Here is a 21,816-nt window from a genome sequence, read left to right as displayed (position 1 = left end):
CAAAGTCCCTGTCAATCAACCTGTGGGTTTCAGGACAACAAATTGCTGCTAAGGCATAAAATCTCCTCTGGAGCAGGTTTACAGTGAGACTCGCTGCTTTACATGGTCTTCTCATCTGGTTGGCATTAGGGCTTTAGAGAACCAGAGGACACATATGGACTCAATGGACACATGATCTGAACAATCAGATCAAATTCATTGAAAGGTAAAAAAGCAAGGAGACATTTTTAAAGGGGTAGTTGAGTATGATTTCACTTTTCTAACTTTTTAAGGACTATAACAAACGGCTGGTAGGGACTACACGAAATTCTTCCCGGGTTAGTGACATCACCAACCCTAAGATTAACATAAACCCCGCCCCCGTGAACACGCAGTCCATGTTGAGAAGAGGAAGAGTTGTTGTATAAGAGTACAAACTTTAGCATCCATCTTTTCACATGCAATAGAAAGTCACTCAGTGTGCATCTCACAACAGTTCCTACACGAGCGATTTATAGATTATCATGACAGAATATGCTAATTGAAGATAGTTAACTCCACATCAGCAACATAAATTCATCAACTAACCATTCAGAGACGTTCTGTTGCATTCTACGTGTTGTCACTTCTTCTTGAGTCTCTCCATCATTGTCTGACTACGTTTAAACATAAAAGGCAGAACAGTTTCTGTCATTTTAGTGTGTGTCTGCGTGAGGTAATCGATTCGGAGCTGCTGACACACACAAGCTCTTGAAACCCCGCCCTCTGCAGCAACTCATTTACATTTAAAGGGGCAGACACAAAACAGTGCGTTTTTGCAAACCCTCAAAAATTGACAACTTTAACATGCTATATAAAAATATCTGTGGGGTATTTTTAGCTAAAACTTAACACACACACTCTGGGGATATCAGAATTTTATTTTACATCTTGTGAAAAGGGCACTATACCACCCCTTTAATTTCAGTACAGATTTAGGGTGCTTTGTAGAAGTTCAATTGTTCCATTCAAAGATACAGGGATGAAAGTAGAAAACAATCAATATTAGTAAATGAGTGTACAGTCTTATTTTAGTCTTATTATATGATAATCATTTACAGATACTTTTATCCTAAATGACTTGCATTGCATTCAAGGTATACATTTGATATAAAAAAATGTATGTGTGTAATGTATCTATTTATCTGTCTCAGTCAGTCAGTCAGTCAGTCAGTCAGTCAGTCAGTCAGTCAGTCAGTCAGTCAGTCAGTCAGTCAGTCAGTCTGTCTGTCTGTCTATCCATCTATTCAGCTAACAGGGAACGTTCTGTCAAGGTTCACTTAAAGATATGAACAAATATTCTTCCAGTGTAACGTTAATAAAACATTCCTTCAAAGTTATCTGGTCTTTAACAATGTTCTCAAAAAAATTACTATACTTTGTTCATGGAATAAATTTAATAAACCTGAAACATTTAGTTTTAAATCAGAGAACATTCAAAAGTAACGTTCCCATTATGTTTGCAAAATGATAAAATAGAATGTTCCTTCAACTTTCGCATAACCAAGAATAACCCCTTTTAAACTGGACATTTTGAATGTTCAGAGAACATTCAGAAATAATGTTTTTAACATTAAGGTTATTAAATTTAACTTATTTTGTAATGCCTTATAATATTATCTCTTTTCTTCTCAAATTGCAAAAAAAGGCATATTTGATCAGTTCATCCATTCCTTAAGAATCAAACCCATTAGCACTGCAAGCTATAGACTGAGAGACAAGCGCTCAGCCATCTTTAGAATTTTGTCTTTGAACTTCGGTGTTTGCGGTAGCTCTGTATATTTCAATGGCATCGCAGTCAGAGAGTATAGCTGGTGAAGTGGATTTACTTATTGTAGAGTTAACGAAAGTTATCATGAGCACTGTAGTGTTTGAAGCGGATGTCAAAACAAATGTCAGTTAGACCAGGAATATTTTAAAATGAGCGGTTCATTCATAAATCCGTAAGATCTTGTGGAAATACAAACCGGAAGACAGAACACAACGTGTGCAGCGCTTAAAAGGGGCGGGGCTACATAATGTAAATATGAATGCTTTAATCACATAACTAACTAAAAATACTTCAAAATCAAACAATATATACGAAAACTAGAAAAATACCTCTAATTTACACAGTGGCCGTCTGGAAGACAATAATGTGCAGTATCTTATCCTGATTTTTAGCACCAGACAAAATAAACTGCGATTCTCTGTTTCACAGTGCTCTGGCTTTCCCAGCTAATACAGAAAGCAGATGCCACAGTCTGCTTGACAATATTTGGAAAACTATCTTGTTTCTATGGTGCAATACGGTTGCCTTATGTCAGGACAAATAATAAAGTGAGCCAAAACTGAACAGAAGAAATGATGGTGAATGTTAAATTATGGCACATTCTTCATACATATTAGTTGGACATAAAAAAAAAGTATAAACCCAATGAACAAGGTTTCTGGTCTATACAACAGACTTGACAACAGACTATGAAGATTGTTGGTTTGCAATCTTCAGTGTGAAAGCAGGCTCTAAATGACTCTAAAAGGTGAATGAGAGAGTATCTTCAAAAACAATGATAAGAGGACTTCCTACCTTTGTATCCCAGCACAGCCACAGCTATGGTGAGCAGAGCACAAAGCACATACAGAAGAGCAATGGCCACCCTCAGAGCCCAGTCATTTTTACATTTAGTGCATTCACTTCCCTCCTGGATACCTGCAACACAGAAGAGCATTGCATCAAACATTGAAAATGATTTTCAGCATGATGTAAATACATATCCCTCAATCCCTCATTCTTAAATGACTCAAACTCTTACAGGAAAAATCAGGGAACTGCCTTTGGTTCCTTAAAGAGATAGTTCCCTCACAAATCATAATTTACTCAGCCTAATGTTGTTCCAAACCTATATGAGTGACCTTTCTTCTGTGTGACATTAAAGAATATATTTTGAAGAATGTCTCTTTTTTTCCAGTAGGGTCCAATGTCGTTTTGGACCTGGTTGACTAGCATTGTATGAATAAAAACATCCTTTAAAATATCTTCTTTTGATATTTACAAAGTTAATAATCACAATATTTGTGTAACTTTTTTCAGCAACACTTTACAATAAGGTTTCATTAGTTTACACTAGTTTCACTTTTGTTTACATAAACTATTAAAGAACAATACTTCGACAGCATTTATTAATCTTAGTTCATGTTAATTTCAACATTTACTAATACATAAAATTAAAAGTTGTATTTGTTAAGTAAGGATTAATGTACATCCAGCCGGTTATTATCGCAGAATAAACCCCGACAGACAGAGTGATCATGACCCCGACGCGAATTGAAAAATGGCAGCAGCGTTTGTATAAAACGAGTTATTATGAATTTGAGTTTTTATATCTTATTAGCTCAACAAGCGCAAAACTTGCGTTTGAAGAAAAAACATTCCTATCAAGTGTAAAGCGCTGATTTTAGTGATAGTTACCCAGATGAGCCTGGGTTATTAGCTTTTACGGGTTGTTTTGGGAAATAACATACCGCTGGACTGACCACCAATCAGAATCAACTATTCCACAAAGCCCTGTAATAACATTAGTTAGCCTAATGCACTGTGTGAACTAACTTGAACAAACAATGAACAACTGTATTTTTATTAACTAACATTAACAAAGATGAATAAATACTGTAACAAATGTATTGCTTGTTTAGTTTATTCATGTTAATTAATTATGAACTAATGTAAACAAATGAGACCTTATTGTAAAATGTTACCCTCTTTTCTTACATTAGCATATTTTGTATGGTCTTCTAAATCATTATGTTTGACATGTTGATGATGACCTATGCTTTTCATTCAAGTTTTAGACATGGCTAAGTTTAGAATTGCCAAACATAAATTGTCAAAACATCTGAAACACTGTCAGGAAATTACTTGAAGAAAAAAAAATCCATGGGACAAACAACTATGTCAGTGATTTCACGCAAAGCAGCTTTAGAGATCACAGTGTTTCACCACATGATGGTGTAAGCGAATAACTGCCTCTCTGTTTGTTTTCAAGAGTCAAGCTGAAACTACACCGTCGGGGCTTACTGCAGCGAGAGCCCATGTGTCATGCTTGTCCTGAACAAGAATGATTGATTTGTGTCAGTCTGGTTCAGATTACCATTGAGGCAAATTGTTTTCCCCTTCGGTCCAGAGGGAATAAGCGGTCAACCGTAAACAGTGTCCCACTAGGACAAACCACAAGTTTGTATGGTCATGACAGACTATGACGTCAAATTCGCCACACGCTGCATGTTTTTGCTGCAGCAAAGAGTAAAGATGACCCCTGTTGTGTTTAAGTTGAGGCTTAGCAAATAAACATGTCCACTATCTCCAGAAACACTCCAGACATTCTACAACGAGGCTCACATCCTTGTTTGACTTATCAGCATATGGTCGGAGTGGCAGCCATGGCATCCAGGTCAGGCTAAAATGAAAGCCCCAGGAGAGAGCTGGGGGGTGGGCAGGTCGCTGAGGAGCTTGTCCTTAGACCCACACATCTGTGTAAACATCATGGCAGAGCGCCTCAAAGGGCCCTCCGAGCCATGGCCCCGGATGTAGGGGGGGTTTACATCGAGGATTTGGTGAGGTGGTCTGTGTGGGGGAGATCAGAAGAGGCCTACCCACCCTCACTCAACTCTAACCAAACCGCACCATGTAAACAAGCAACATTACAACCTCTGGCTATGGGTCACTGGTGTGCAAAGGAGAGAGAGAAAAGAAAACATTAAATGCAACACTTTTACATTGCTGTAGAGTGTTTATTGCTGTGTTTCTTTCACCTAATGAAAACTATTAACTAGAGATGGACAAATTGCTCCTGACTAACAGCTCTGAAGCTAGATTAACCACACAGCTTGCTCCTTTTCACGCATGCTTTCAAAATCAGGAGGGAAAAGCAGATTTAACTGAAGCAATACAGATGTGTTCTTTCAGCTAGCTGGAATTCCAAGACGGGACACTTAAAATCTGTGCTCTGTAACAACAGATAGGGAATAAGCAAACATGTTCCACTTACACTCGGTTTGGGAATGAAAACTGCTTCTTATTCAAGTTTTTTTGGGGGTAAATTCTGGAACTAATTGGTGTTCCGTTAACTGTTCCCGCACGTGTTCCCACTGAACCTATGGAGTTACCTGCAGTAGTTAAACAATGATTTAGCAACATTTTATACAGGAAATTTATTTTTCCTGCAGGATTAACAATTATGTGCTTCTGAAACTTGAAATGTCCCAAAACACTTTGATCAAAGTCAGTCAGTTAATGTGTCTGAATCATGTCCGAATATAACAAAAGTGGAAATGAAACTAGACATATCTTAAATAAACTAAAATCTGAGTAACAAATGAATCAAGAAATCAGGATTTGCTTTTACCCACTCTAAAAAAATGCTGGGTTGTTTTAACCCAATTTTGGGTCAAATATGGACAAACCCAAACTTTGGATTAAAAATCCATTATAAAAATTTAACCCAACGGCTGGGTTTGTCCATATCTGACCCAAAATTGGGTTAAAACAACCCAGCATTTTTTAGAGTGTATAGTAACAGAAGGGTTTGCTGAATTATACATATGAAGAACCAATCATATTGTTGATAATGAATCATGTCATTATTGCCATGCTCCTATTCTATAAAAACTGTTGTATTTTTTTTGCTGGTGGGATTCTCTCTGAAATTTGTTGTGATTAAAGCATATTCAAAGGCATTGAGTCTGTTTAATTATTGCTGCGGAGCAGGTTAGTGGAACACTAGAGATCTTATTCCCAAGTGATAGCGTTCAAAAAGGAACGAGACATTGATTGACTCAGTATGAGACTCTCAGGTGGGGTTTGATGCGATCAGCTATAATTCTTAGACATTTTATGCGGTTAAAGTACCTACACTTAGACATCAACCAACGCAGTCAGAGTCACCTTTAGTATAATTGTGCAGGTGTCAGGGAGACTTGGTTAAACTTAAGTCAGGTGCGTAGGGGAAAATCTACCACACATCACAATCTACCTTGTAACCAATTACGTCAACGTGCCAACAGGTTTTACCATAATCATTAACAGCGAACTAGCAGTAGAGTCTTGAGAGATGGCATGTTATCCCGATATATTTTTCTGTTGATATGAAAAATCGGGTCGATTTAGCAATATAACGGGTCTATGATGTGTATTACGTTTCTAATGATTGTTAGAAGGCAACTGTCTGACTGAGATGCGAACGGGAACATGGTTTGTGTAACATTAGCAACACAGTATTAGCTGTTTGATAACATAGTCAAGCAAAAGGCTAATCATATACACCGGGACCCGATTATAGCACTTAAACATGGAAAAAGTCCGATTTTTATTATGTTACCTTTAAGGGATAAAATGATTGACTTCAGGGGGACTTTAAGGGAATCAAAAGCTTACAACACAACCAGAGTACATTTCTGAAGTAACTAAAAAGTCTGTGTAAACACATCTTTTGCATTTATGTTAATAATGGATCCTTTAAGGAACTAGAATTGTTCTATATACGTATGAATTGTAATCAGAATCTGACTTGGTCAATTCTGCACATTTCCCATCCTTACTTAAAATGTTTCCTAGTTCAAACCTCTTACACACTCGCCAAATGTATTAATGCAGTCAATGTGGACCCTACATGACAACAGTATCTATAAACATTCGGACACATATCCAAACACCCACACATTTAATGTTTGTAACTCACACACATGAGAAAAACAAACTGGGGCACTGGAATGGATGACCATGCCTTGCTCTTTACAACAGGGCTTTAGGGAGGGTCTGGAAAGTGGCTAGTGTTAATTTCAACAGGCCAGCAGTGACTGGATCAGGTCGGATCCTACTGTGTGTTAATGTGCATTGGTGACTGCTATCCTAGTCAACACTTCAGAGTTTGAATCCTACAGATCTCATGATGGATCATATTAAAAGTTGGAGAACAAAAGTGCTGCTTTAACTCTGAGTGAGATGAGGTTGTTAAGCTGTGGCATGAGATGGGGGGGGGAGAGAGAGAGAGAGAGAGAGAGAGAGAGAGAGAGAGAGAGAGAGAGAGAGAGAGAGAGAGAGAGAGAGAGAGAGGCCTGCATCAATGCCTGCGCAACAGCTGTGTTTCATTTAGACTCAGGAAGTCACTCAAAGAAAATTCCTGTACTTCTCTTTTTTCTTTGTACCTGCTATAAGACCCACTCAACTTGCCCAATGCAACAGAACACTTTATAATGGAAATTTCCATGGCAGCAAAAAATACATTTTTCCACACTACACAGAAAGTAGTCCATGTTTTAGCTGATTTTTGATTTGGTATTGTGACTAAAATATGAAGGGGATTCTTCAATTAGAGGAAGTTTTTGTGCCCCTGAATGATTTAAAATATGCTCTTGCTACTTTTACTTGATATTTTCAAATTTTTTAGAGTACTTTTTAGAATAGATTTTATCAAGGCCCCGCCCACATTCCTGCAGAAACGATTAGTTTACTGCAGAACAACTCATTATGTCGGTGTGAAATAAACGGTTATGGAAATGTAGAAATTAAAGTTAAAGCTCCAATCTCCTCCCGGCTCCCGAAGATCCCGAAAAAGTCTGTTGGCGCCTCAGTGACTACTTCACTCAGAGAAGCTGTCAATCACAGCTGTCAATCATGACATCACACTCCTGTTTTTATAGCATCAAATAACTAACTAAAACCAAACTTATTAAAAAAAACGAATACTTGAACTTACATCAGCGTGATAAAAACTACCTAAAATTACAGAAACTATCTTTGGAAAAAATATATTTGAAGTGTAATTTGACACCTGGGGGGGATCGAAACGTTTTACTTTTCTGGACTTGTGCGGCACACTTGTTTCTACTTTATACAGGTTAAGATGGAGGATGACCAACCATGATCACACCCTTATTCCAGGACAATGAGACAAATGTAGTTAAAAGTGAGAAATCACCCAAAATCTCCCAAGGCCGTCTAATTTGGTCTCACATAAACCATAAAGGCCTCAAGCAGCCTTTACAATTTTTATAAAAACTTGCTTGCACATTTACTGTGGGTGGCAGATTCATAATTATGTTTAATGATGCCTTCCTTAACGTTCATTGTGACCTACAGTTTGAAAACTAATGAATAGTTACAGATACATTAAGCAAATCTGAGCAATGAACTCCTCAGGGTCCAATCAGAGTCCAGGCATTTAAGAAAAACTATTATTTTGTCATTTGATAATAATTATACCCTTATCTGCATGATCTGCATGCAACAAATGTACACAAGCTGTGATAATAAAGTATTGTTTCCTCATAATTTCATTCAGGCATTACCTCTACTGATTTCATGTTGGCCATTGTTTTGTGACTGGACACATCTTGAAGACCAGAAGTGTGAAATGATTAAGCATGGTCAACTAGTAAAAACAGACCCAGTCAGTCTCTGAAGATGAAGGAAATAAACCTTTGCTGTATGTCATTGCAGTTTATTTCAACATAAGAAAACAACGAGAGTTTCATCATGTTAAATATATGCTGCATCTACAGTATCCCTATGTGGCCACTGCTCACATCTGGAATCATCACTCACAACAAGACTCAAATAAAATACCATTCGCATGCAATTCTTGCAACTCAGTTGTGTAGCACCAGAAATAGCGATTTTTTGTGAACCTCTCTGGATCCAATCATCGTGCCCCCAGCGTCCCTCATTAAAAGCCCCCTCTCTGGAATGTTAACAAGTAACGCTTTAAAAAAGGGGGTAACTACAGAGACAAATTACTACACCATTATGTTTATAAACCTCTGAACTGTACAGCTCCACACTACTAGCATGCCATGCATCAACATTTTTTCCCCCTTTTTCGACAGCAAACAGGTTTATAACACTTTAAATGGGCACAACCATCTGGAGCATATTAAAGAGAGGGGGGGGGGGAATCAAAGGATGCAAGAGAACATTTGATACATCATCCCACCATGCCAAGAACTGAAGAACAAACATCTAAAATGTCAGCTCAGCTTACAGTTTGGATGCAAGGAATGATTTCCTCAAAGAACCCTTTATGTTACTGACTTTAACCTTATTTTAAATGCAACTTGGGTATAGGAAGTGAATTCTATAGCATATTTTAGAGAGATGCTAATTTATGAACATGCCACCAAATCGGGTGTATCCGTGTGGAATAGGTCTGGACCAATAGCACAGCCAATTAAACTGGAGCATTTTGATTGAGCGAGTAGATTCATGAGATTGAATCTTTATAGAAAATGACTAACAATCCAGGTTATAATTCCTCTGCGTATTGTTACGCATGGTTGGGCTACGACATGAAGCCTTTGTTTACATGTTTACTTGTCTCTGCTCAAATGTAATAAGACACTTGCAGTTTTGATAGAAACAAATCAACAGCAAAGCAATTTATAGAACATCTTTGTAACATTTCTGGATCCGACAGTTTTTTTATGACATCAGCAACAAAATAAAGGCAGAAATAGGAATAAATCCTCTCTGGAGTTCAGAGAAAGGCAATAAAGTCTTTCCTAAGACATTGGCAGAGTCACTGGGACACGTGTGGGCTGTTTTCAGCTCCAATTATTTCCTTATGTGATCAAGGCCATGTGCAGTTTTAGAAATCCAGCGAGACTCTAAAAGAATGAGAACTAGTGATTGTGAAAACAGCTTCTCAACAACTTGAATAACTGGTTAATGGTCATTCAAGATAAATTAAACATATTTTGTTCTTGCAGCTTAGAATGAAAATATTGAGAAAAGACTAGCGTCCATGTATATGCTTATGTGGAGCCCTGGAAATCATCTGTATCGTATTACTGTAGAAATACAATGTCGAATAAAGCACAACCTTAAGAGGAAATCATAAAAAGGATGTATGGAAAATGTGTGGAGACAAAAACAGAGATAATTCACAGCCAGCCAGACAGGCAGATCCCACTCAGAATCTGAGACAGGAAATCAAAATCCGAAGCCAAGAGCCTCTGGCTAATGAGCTAACAGAGAGATTCTGCACTTGATATTGCACTAAATAAATGCAAATACCTTTAAATCCATTCTTCTCCTACTACATTTCCAAAATGGTTTAACAGTATTATGCTTATAACTTAACCTGACCCTCAATTTATATGAAGGTATTTATTTTATGTAATGTCTGTCTTGGTGATTGATGCAGAAAGTGTCATAGAAACATAGCAAGAAAACAATGTTGGCTTTGATACATGCAGCAACGACTTGAGTGAAGTGACATCATCTTGTTCTTATTCCAGCACACAATATGTTATTTTTATTGTTGGTGTTTTTAATTGCACAAAATAAATGCAAAATAACTCTTTTAGTCTACTCTGAGTTTAAGAACAAATGCTCCTTACAAATGTACATAAAGAACTAACATTATGTACAGTCATCGCAAAGTCCTGGCGTTGTTCTCGAGTGGCTTGAGTGGGAATGGGATACATCTTTTGTAGACTCTTCACTCACAAGCATAAAGCACAAAAAATCTACATTCACAGTTTGTGCAGACAAAGTGAACACAATTTTATTTTTATGCTTTTAAAACCCAATCTTCTGTAAGTGATCAGTGAGTAGATTCTTATTCTGTGTGTGCTTATAGCCGGTGCAGTCATTTTATGGCATATCTACAGTCGTTGCAATAGTTTTGACTTGAGCGTCAACCAATGCCAAATGAGTTTCAAATAAACTGGCCATATAGCGAGACCCGACAGAAAGGTGAATAGTTGCATGGCATGCTTATGTATACTATGTCATCAGGTTTCCTTAAAGCACAAACACATGCCTCATTATCCCAACATTAGACACATTAGGCCACATGCCATTATAATAATTTATGATCCAGACGAACAACTAAAGGCTTATTACTAAAACACTTGAGTAATCACATTGAGTCTGAGCTGCTTGCATAAATCTGCTTTACTGTAAAATCATACTCGCAGTGACATCATAATGTTGTTATGGTCAACTATATATATATATATATATATATATATATATATATATATATATATATATATATATATATATATATATATATGACCCTGGACCACAAAACCAGCCTTATGTGTCAAATTTGTAAAATTGAGATTTATACAGCATCTGAAAGCTAAATAAATAAGCTTTCCATTGATGGTGTGTTAGGACAATATTTGGCCGAGATACAACTATTGGAAAATCGGGAATCTAAAAATCTAAATATTGAGAAAATTGCCTTTAAAGGGGTGGTAAAGTATGATTTGACTTTTCTAACTAGTGTGTAATGTTGCTGTTTGAGCATAAACAACATCTGCAAAGTTACAACGCTCAAAGTTCAAAGCAAAGGAAGATATTTGCTTTTAAAGAAAAGGACTACAACAAACGGCTGGTAGGGACTACACGACATTCCTCCCGGGTTAGTGACATCACCAACCCAAAAATGTACATAAATCCCTCCCCCGGGAATACGCAGTCCATGTTGAGAAGAGGAAGAGTTGTTGTATAAGAGTACATTTGTGAATCAGCTCAAACTTTAGCATCCATATTTTCACATGCAATAGAAAGTCACTCAGTGTGCATCTCAACACAGTTCCTGTACGAGCGATTTATAGATTACCATGACAGAATATGCTAATTGAAGATAGTTAACTCCACATCAGCAACATAAATTCATCAACTAACCATTCAGAGATGTTCTGTTGCATTCTACGTGTTGTCACTTCTTCCTGAGTCTCTCCATCTTTGCCTGACTCCGTTTAAACATAAAAGGCAGAACAGTTTCTGTCATTTTAGTGTGTGTCTGTGTGAGGCAATTGCAGCTGCTAACACACACAAAACCCCGCCCCCTGCAGCAGCTCATTTGCATTTAAAGGGCCAGGCACAAAACGGTGCGTTTTTTCAACTTTAACATGCTTTATAAAAATATCTGTGGGGTATTTTGAGCTAAAACTTCACACACACACTCTGGGGACATCAGAGGTTTATTTTACATCTTGTGAAAATGGCATTTTACCACCCCTTTAAAGGTTTCTGTTGGCGATTGAGCTGCATCCACAGAACTTCATGCCTTGTCAACTAACTGAAATTAAGTTCAAAGTTGAATTTATATAAAAACTAAAAATGTATATAAATAAAAAAAAAAAATGACAACAGCACATAACAGATTTACTAATACAAACAAGTTTAAAACTGAAAATATAAAAATAAAACTAGTATAAAAATAATCATTACCACATTCTATTGTTGCATACTGCATCTGCTTATACAATTTTATTTAAATTTAATCATTTTTTATTTACGTTTACATTCACATATAGGTTATTTACATTCGATTAGCAGATTTTTTTTTTAGTTTCTAAATCCCTATAGTATCTAATAATTTTGAATTTTGAATTTATTTAGTTTAAAAATTACGTTTCATACAGTGTACAAAAGTAGGCTATATAACATAAAGCAGAATTCAAACGTAGTTTAACTTAACAGCCTCAAGGCTAAAACATTTTATTTAAAGAGGGTCTTGAAGGACTCATACTAATGACCTCAGTGATAGAAATCATATTACGAAATAAAGCTTTGCTTTCAATCTTTTATGGTTATGGTTTTATAAGGAACTGAGAGAAGACTGCTGGGGCTAATGAAAAGAACACCTCCCACAAACGTACTGCTGCCTGAACCGATTTTCAACACGGCTCATTGCTCTTGACAGTAATGTGATGTCATCTAGACGTATCCAAGGAGATTCAAAACAGCCCCCTCATTCAGAACACTGTAATGTTCTGGAATCCGGCCCTGAACTTTCATGACAGAGAAAGAGGGGGGAAAAGACCCTCTGAGCTATTGCGGATTATTTTTGGGTCTGGATACATGTAGCCATATAAATGTAGTACCTGTCCTCCGAGAACCTTGCTTGAATGATAATTGAATTGTTATGTACATGTTTCTTCAATAACACATAATAAGCTGACGATAAGAGTGTGACCACAGAGCCATAGAGTTATATTACACACTGATTTACAATATGATTCTGATGTCAGCTGAAAATCATGACTTGCAGTGAAGAGGGATACTGATTTTCCTGTTTTCTGCATGCACAATTACCGGGTGACATTTGTTTCATATCTTCAGTCTCAAAGGCATGATCTCATTTTGTCAGTATGTTTGCCAAAGAACATGCTTGGAAACAAAAAGGCAGAGTAAATTACAGCACTAAACAATGATCCTTCAAGGAATTAATGGCATAGTTCAGAGTAAGTCAACAATTCCTGCATCCAAATTCAAACAGAGCAAAAACACAACAGGCATTAAAGGGACAGTTCACCCAGAAATGAAAATTCTGTCATTAATTACTCACCCTCATGTCGTTCCAAACCCGTAAGACTTCCATTCATCTTCGGAAAACAAATGAAGATCTTTTTGATGAAATCTGATCGATTTCGGTCTCTCCGTTGACAGCTACACAACTACCACTTTTATGCTTCAAAAAGTTCAAAAAGAGATCGTAAAACCAATCCATGAATCGAGACGTTTTGTCTACATTTTCTGAAGAGACTCGATCTCTTTATGATCAGATTGAATTTAGGCTTTGATTCACATATAAACATTCATCAACTCACACATCAGTTGTGGTAAATGGAAGCTTAAGCATGTTCACTTCACGTGTGAGAACCAATGAGGTTCATTCTTGTGTTACGCAGCACATTTGAGCTTCTGCAAGAACCAATGAGTTCAAGCATCAAGCAGTTACGGGTGAGCTTCTGTTTATGTTAGCTGATCAATGTTTATATGTGCATAAAAGCCTTAAATGAAATATGTTCATCATATAAAGCAATGAGCAATCAAGTCTCTTCAGAAGATTTGGACTAAACCGCTCAATTCATATAGATTTTTTGAACTTTTTGAAGTACTTTTTGAAGGTAGTTGCGGTCAACAGAGGGACAGAAAGCTCTTCGATCTTCATTCATTTGTGTTCTGAAGATGAACGAAGGTCTTACAGGTTTGGAATTAAATGAGGGTGAGTAAATGATGACAGAATTGTCATTTTTGGGTAAACTATATTTAAAGCAATTTAGAATTGTGAAAAATTTCTTCTCTTCTTAAAGGGACAGTTCATGCTCAACACAATTAAAGACCACAAAAGACAACATTAGGTGGATTATTTATATACGATTATAGTATTATTAATATTTTTGAATTAGATTTTATTTTTACATTTTCATTTTAGTTTAGGTGTTGTAATTTTATTAATGTTGTTCTTTTTTATATTTATATTTCTAGATTAGACGTGAATGTACGTTTATTGGTGAATAATAACCTTATTACATTAAAGAAGATTTTTAATTTAATATTTAGTTTAAAAAAAATAAAATAAAATAAAAAACCCAGTAATTTTATGTTTTTAACCACTGATAAAAATCAAGAGCCCAGAATGTCGTACAGTACCTTTAAAGTCCGCGTGAACCGGAAGTTGGAAACGACTTTTTTCAAGTGTTGTGAACTTGTGACGCATTTCCGAGTGAAACGAATATTGAACAGAGGGCAGGGTTTTACTTTAGCGCTCCTCCTCTCCATCTCTCGCCCACAGCAGAGTAACGGTTTGAGGGGAGTGGTTAAGCGTTTAAGCAACCCAAGCCGTCAAGCCTACGTCATCAGAAAAAGAACCATTCCAGACCGGAAGTAACTTTTCAGACTTTGATTAAAGATAACCACGGCAAACTAATTTTTTCTGTGTATTAACTTGCACGGATTAATTGTTCACCACAAGACTAGTAATATCCGCTAACAAAGTAAATAGGGTCAATTTTGATTTCATGCCGACTTTAAATTTTAGATGCAAAGCCATTTTTCATGCAAAGCCTTCAAAAGGTTTTCATATGCAAATGCATGAACAACTTTCATGATACTTTCATGGTGTTTTTTTATCTTTTTGGAGTTTGACAGCCATGGTCACTATAGACTATGTAAAGAGTCTTTAAGAAATTCCTTGGCTGAACTGTCCCTCTAACCTCTTTACTGTGTATGGAATGTTCTAGCAGGGGCACGGTCATCTGCGCTGGCGGGAGGAGTGTGGGTCGGGGGGTTTGGAGCAGGAAAGGTTCATGCTAGTGGGTGGCCCACCGCAAGGCCTGGATCCTGACTCAGCAATCAGCAGCCGTCACAGTGAAAGGCTGTTCGTTACCGCAGCAACCAAGCTTAGCCTGACATAAGCCAGAATCGCCTAAGAGCACTCACAAGCTTCATCACTTTACTCAGCCAATAAAACCACCAAGCTCCTTAATAAACTTCCATGCCAGGCATGCTTGATACGTAACAGAACAAAGTGCAACAAACACCAAGAAAACGGTGCCACTCCACCCATTGCGTAAATGACTGAGAAACAAATATAAACACTAATTACATTGGGAGACATAAAAAACAACCTACAAAATGAAATGGGGATGTGTTCGCATTATGTTACAACACTCAGTGGAGCCATGTCCAATTAAACTACAGATGTACCATGAAGAAAAATACCTCGTGCCATAGTTCAAAGTGATTACAGTCCAAATGTCAGCCATCAGTGGAAGAAATCCTTGCTTTTTCACAATAATTTTAATTTATGAATGCTTATCTGAGTTAAATTATACATTGAAAAAGTAAAAAAAAAACGTAGCCCGATCAAGAATAATACCATGCATCAGTTCCCTTGACAGCCAAAGTAATCAAAGTCTCAGAAACAAAGGCACTGTGCCTCTGTCTTGGCCAGTTCCGCAAAACAGATTGCCAGTAAGTAGTATTCCGAGCAAAGGAAAATACTACATCTTTCTTTCACTCTACCTTTTTTTTTTTTTTTTTTTTTAGGGCAGGAAGCGCAGAGTTGATTTTGGCTGAGTTGGGAGCCAAAAGACTTTCATTAATATATCAGACACAGCTCTGCACTCGGGGCCTGTCTTTTATTGGTAATGCCAAAAGAAAAAAGTTGGTCTCCATCAGTGACATGTATTGTTTTTGAATGAACGCCAGACCCTGTGGAGCAAGAAAAGGCACAGAGTCCATCCATCATTTAGGTGTGACACCCTATCATATGACAGCATGTTATAGCGGGCAAGAACATTTCCGAAGACCTCCTGTAAGAGTGGACGGATGCTAACTTGACCCACTCTCCTCGCACAGTAGAGTCCAACAGATGGTTTGTTTTAGAAGCTGAATTTATCTCTATTTGTCAAGAGTGGAGAAGGAGAGCTTTGGTTGCATTCCTTGTTTACGCAAGGAGACCGCCACTCCTGATCTGTTCCCTGTCATACAAAAAAATTGACTACTGAGAAGCACGAATTTAGTCAAGGCCTTCAACAACAAGTCAACTCAGCATAAACAAGTAAGATTTACTCTAAATCTTTCTTGTCACTGTGTAAACTACATTGTTTCACAAAGAAGTGTCTAGTTCAGATTTGTGTGGCTGCTTATCTCTCTTTTCCAAAGAGTCTCCACCACTGAGAGCTCCAGCAAAGGTGCTTTTAAAGAGGCAAATTCAACTAGCCTGACCCAGCGTTGACCCAAGCTCTTTCCAGAATCCTTGCAGCCCATGCTATGAACCTCCTGCTGGGAAGCGGCCATTTGTGAAAAACAACAAGCCTGTTCTCTGTTGGAAAACTGTGTGCCATGCTCATAATCCAGGCTTGAGAGATAAGGATAAAATCCTCCAGACCCCCCTAACAACTCATCCCGCAGACCCTGTTGGCCATCTACCTCCATATCCTCCTGGTCTCTGCACATATATTAAAAACACAAAAGCATGTCGCGTTTCATGGCAGCATTACAGAACACCATGAAGACTCAGGGGGGTGCATTAAGCAAGTACTCTGAAAACATTCTCTTCTAGTAATAAAAAACTCGAGCCAAATCAAAAACACTCACTCTGGCACAAATACTGTATATACTATATCAAATGCATCTACTATAAAACGTAAATAAGAACAAAGACAGAAACAGATACAAACAAAAGGGACTAGAGAAACAAAATTCTGTAAGATAAGAAGTAAACTTACTTTCCAACTTTCTAGATTTAGTTCAAGTTATGCTTTAAAACAAACAAAACAACAATAAACTAACAAACATTACATCCTGAAAGATTCTTTATTTCATTGTTTTTCTATTTGGTTTTGGTTTCTTGTTTTGTCAGAAAAATAAAGAAACAGGTTATTACTTGTTTATTGTTTTCAAATTGTAAGGGTTCTTAACCCCTTAAGCGGCACCCCCCTTTTTTTAAATAGACATGGAAATGCACATTCCGAACTTAAATGGTTGTATTTCAGAAATGCTTTGGAATATAGATTTAAGATTGGTCTTGTTTTAAAGACATTTGGCAGATTTTTGTAGAAGTGAAATAAATTAAGGAAGTTAAACAGAAAAAAAGTTATAGAAGTTTGAGTTTATGAAAATGTACAATGTTAAAAATTAAATTATTCATATTTTATATAAAATATATATTTTCAAAACCTGGAGGACTCTAAATGGAAAAAAAAATCAAAGCCAAAAATCTGAACAAGTTGTGTTTCAAATTTTAGGTTGATATCTCAAAAAATAAGCTTTCAGTAAGATTTTGTTTTGTACCAAACTTTTTCACTAGTTGACATTACTGCCCATAAAAGGGCGCCTTCATTTCCATATGTTGTTTGAGTGATCTGAACCATTATTTTTAAAATTTTCATACAATTTATGAAGTAGACATCCTATTCAGAAGTATAGGATGGTTTGGTAAAAGTTTGGCATATTTTTAAATGAAATCAACCTCTAAGAAACACAAAAAGAACACGTATGTGCATTATCTGCCACATCACAAATGGTGAATCTATTCTTTTTTTTCTTTAGATTTAAAACATTTTCAGACCTTTTTTTCTAAAAGAATTGAATGGATGCTATCTTTTGAACTCTTGGCATGAAAACAACAGTTTGTTCTTCTACCATTTTTTCATGATTTTTCATGTTCATCACTATTTCAAAATAAAGGTCTGAACACGCCTTAGGAGGATGAAAATATTCTTGTTGCAAATTTATAAATTACGGCTCCTCTGTAATTTAATTTGAAAATCAGTCACCAAATATGTAAAATAGAGATTGTAAGCTTTCAAATGATATATAATTTGTCAAGATTAGTTTAGGTTTAGTATAGGATATTACTGTTTTAAATATGTAATGGCTGTGGCGGTGCCAAATAAAAATAATATATATATATTTAAAATATAAAACTATATAAATATAAAAATGTATATGTATGTGGTCTTGTGGTCTACGTTATGGGGACAACATATTTGGATATTTTTTGGTCCCCATGAGGAAAACAGCTTATATGTACAGTACCTTATGTCTATGGAAAGTCCCAATAAAACATGGAAATCCAACGTGTGTGTGTGTGTGTGTGTGTGTGTGTGTCCTACTATTATTTTTCTCGTCAGATTTTACTGTGAGCAAGCGATAAATAATAGCTCATGTACTTTACTAGCAAACTTTGATTGCAGTATTGCTAATTTCTCTTCAAAATGATCTAAAATGGTTTCTTTCTGTATTTCCTTACATCTACTTCCTTCCCCATCCAGCTCTTTTTCCCAGTGGCATTGAGAACCATCGAAAAAACATATTTCCATGTCAACGGCTTATAAAACAGTAAAAAAGATCCCTTCCGCTGAAGGATAAAGAGTAACTTTTGCCAAATATCTGGCAGCACTTTGATATTTTGAGTGAAGGGGGAAATAATCAACTTAATAGTGAAAATGTGTTAAAATCAAACTGTATGACAGATCCAAACAGACAGGGTTGATTGTCTGGTTTTGCCACGGAGAAAAGCGGCTAGAATTTCCAAGCTTTCCCACTTTCTGTCTATTACTGCACTGGCTTAGTGAAAAGGGGTGTGTAACCACTTTATTTAAGAGGGCACACACCTCTGTGTGGACCTCACAACCAATCTGCCCCCCACACCCTTGCGCTGACGCAGCAGTTACACATTCTGCTGGATTCCTTCAAACCAACTTCCTCACTCGTTCCCTACACCCACCTCACAGCCATCAAGCCAAGAAAAGAAATAGATCAGACGGTGACTAGTGACTACCAGCCTTGTAGATACTTTCTGTGTACTGTGGGACTGCAGTTCTGCTCAAACAAACATATTGCAATGTAATACAGTAGCCACCATATTTCTTCCATTCATTATTATGCCCACTGAAAAGTTTTAATCCAATTAAGCTCAAAATACACAACTTAACTCTAAACTTAACCCTAACTCTGACTTGATTATCATAAAATCTAATTTATAAAGGAAACCTAACCCCAAGTGTATAGATAGACCTCTTAAATCACCTATCAGTCAAATGAACTTAACACTCCACTAAAGTGCTCAAAACTGCTGAGGTGCATGACAAATTCACCTGGTACCACTCTTCTGCTGTGACAAATGAACTGTGGGCTCGAGACCAACCACTTTTAAGAGCTGCGCTCTTAATGCTCATGCCCTTTATCAACCCATTCCTCTACCTCAGTGGTCAAACAGCACATTATTACTCTGGATGAAATGAAATCTAAGTCAAACTGGGAAATAACTCACGCTGCTTTAATAACTGCTAGATGGATGGTGGTAGCTCAGACAGAAACCTGAAGCCCTTTTCTGGACCACCAAAGACTATTGCAAATGCTTTAATTTGAAGGTAATAAACTATCGAATTTCACAGTTAATGTGATGTATTGTTGGAGGCATCTCTTGTGGGACAAAGTGGCTAAAAGAAAAGAAAAGAAAGCACTTCTTAAAATGAAGAAGAGATTTAAAGCAGATGCTAAGTGAACATACATCTTCAACAAGCATTCTTACAGCATATACAATGCCTTGACATTTTTATAATATTTTCCGTCACTATTGTGTGAGAGTATAGTTTTTTAACTCTGGATAATATTTTCATGTTATGGCCAATAACTATACAAATTCTATATTGTTTTGTCTAATAATAATCAAATCAGATGTTGATTCTACAGAGCCTTGAAAAAAAATTAGATCGGAGGAAAAATAATAAGGCAATGCTTTTGCTTTTTGCACGTGAACGCAAAGTTTCTTGGGGGAACGCAAAACATTGGCGAGAGAATGCAAAAAAAAACAACTTATTTTTCCAACCATCCCATATTTTTTATGTCCCTTCAGTTTACCATACGTTTCAAGTTAATTTAGGCAACACAACATTATAATGTACAGTATGAAAATAGATATTCATTTTTAGATTAGACTTTTTAACAGTGGTAGAAGATTAACTTTAATAACTTCAACTTTAAAGGCCGTGACACACCAATCCGACATCTAAGAAGCTGTAAGGAAATAACGGTCTATATCAGCAGGTATCAATAGTCTATATTCATCATTCAAAAAGGGAAACCGAAACACTCCAGACTGCAGATATACAAACCGTAAACAAAGCAGCGCTTGCTTACCAGAACACACCTCAAAAACTAGCCCGACAGACACTCGTTCAGCCCTAAGCCCCATTGAAAGCATCGAAGTGAATAATATGACATATAGCACAATCAAATCCTCAAGGAAATCTGTTTCATGGGACTATAGACAAAAAAGCATACCATTCAAACATATTACAAGTTTGGAATGATCACAAAACAGTCAAATGAAAAAGCAAAGATCCAGATATATTCACTAAACATCCGTCCGATGGGCTAATGATAATAGCACATGTTTAGAGGGGGAAACTACTGCGGCAGACACCAGAGAATGACCTTGGGTAACTTATAATCAGCTTTCCTGACTGTAAGTTAAGGTCTAATTCACCTTTCAATCACTAAAAACATGAAGAAGAATGAAAAAAAAGATGAAGAACATCTCTATCGATCATGAACTGGCTGCAGATTTATCAGGCAATACACTTACCAAACCTTTTGTAGCCAAAAGACTGCACTTCCTCTTCATCATTGAAGTCGTCTGCAAAAGTAACAAATGACAATGATATTAGTATTGCAAGTGCTACATGCCTGGTAATCACATGATGTCTTAGTATATTATCTGACACTCAAATATAATATTACAATTATAGCTAGACTGTATATATACACATTATATATATATATTAAGTACATTGAAATTTAGTTTAGGTTTACACTATATACATACTGCCATTCAAACGTTTGTGGTCTGTAAGATTTTTTGAAAGATTTTGAAAGATTTTTTGTTCAGCAAGGCTGCATTAGTTTGATCATAAAGAACATAAAAACAGTAATATTGTGAATTATTATTACAATTCAAATAGTTTAATATAGAGAAATTATTTTAATATGCTGATTTGATGCTCAAGACTTTAAAATATTTTTATTATCACTGTTGAAAACAGTTGTGATTTATAATATTTTTGTGGAAACAAGGATACACTTTTTCAATCGTTGATGAATAAAAAGAACAGCATTTATCTGAAATATATATATATATATATATATTTTATCATTTTACATATCTTTACAGTCACTTTTGATCAATGTAATGCATCTTTGCTGAATAAACGTATTTATTTTATCTTCTTTCTTACCCCAAACCTTTGAATGGTAGTATATATTACTTTAGTAAAATATTATATACTACATTATGCATTATAAACCAAACACAACAAGCTCTGACATTTCATAACACCAAATATATGGCAGTATTCATATTGTTCCATGATAAACAATGTCAACATTTCATGCTGAGATAAATAACATAAACAAATACATAACATTAGAGTGATGAAAAAATATGTGGTCTGCATCTGATTCTTGAAATAACACTGGCCAGGATGGTCCATTCATGAGTTAACTAAACG

The 21,816-nt window shown here is 36.3% G+C and overlaps 1 protein-coding gene across 1 annotated transcript in view; it reads right to left on the bottom strand.

Moving 5' to 3' along the window:
• The window catches only part of colec12 (collectin sub-family member 12), a 34,182-nt gene that overhangs the window by 9,557 nt on the left and 2,809 nt on the right, over positions 1-21,816 (bottom strand). The window contains exons 2-3 of the mRNA XM_079613227.1: positions 20,895-20,945; positions 2,585-2,707 (exon numbers count right to left, since the gene is read on the bottom strand). Coding sequence (XP_079469353.1) covers positions 2,585-2,707; positions 20,895-20,945 — 174 coding nt within the window. The remainder of the gene's footprint in view (positions 1-2,584; positions 2,708-20,894; positions 20,946-21,816) is intronic.

Source organism: Phoxinus phoxinus (genome assembly GCF_949152265.1).
Source record: "Phoxinus phoxinus genome assembly, chromosome: 5".
NCBI lineage: Eukaryota > Metazoa > Chordata > Actinopteri > Cypriniformes > Leuciscidae > Phoxinus > Phoxinus phoxinus.
This window is presented reverse-complemented; position numbering and strand designations above follow the sequence as displayed.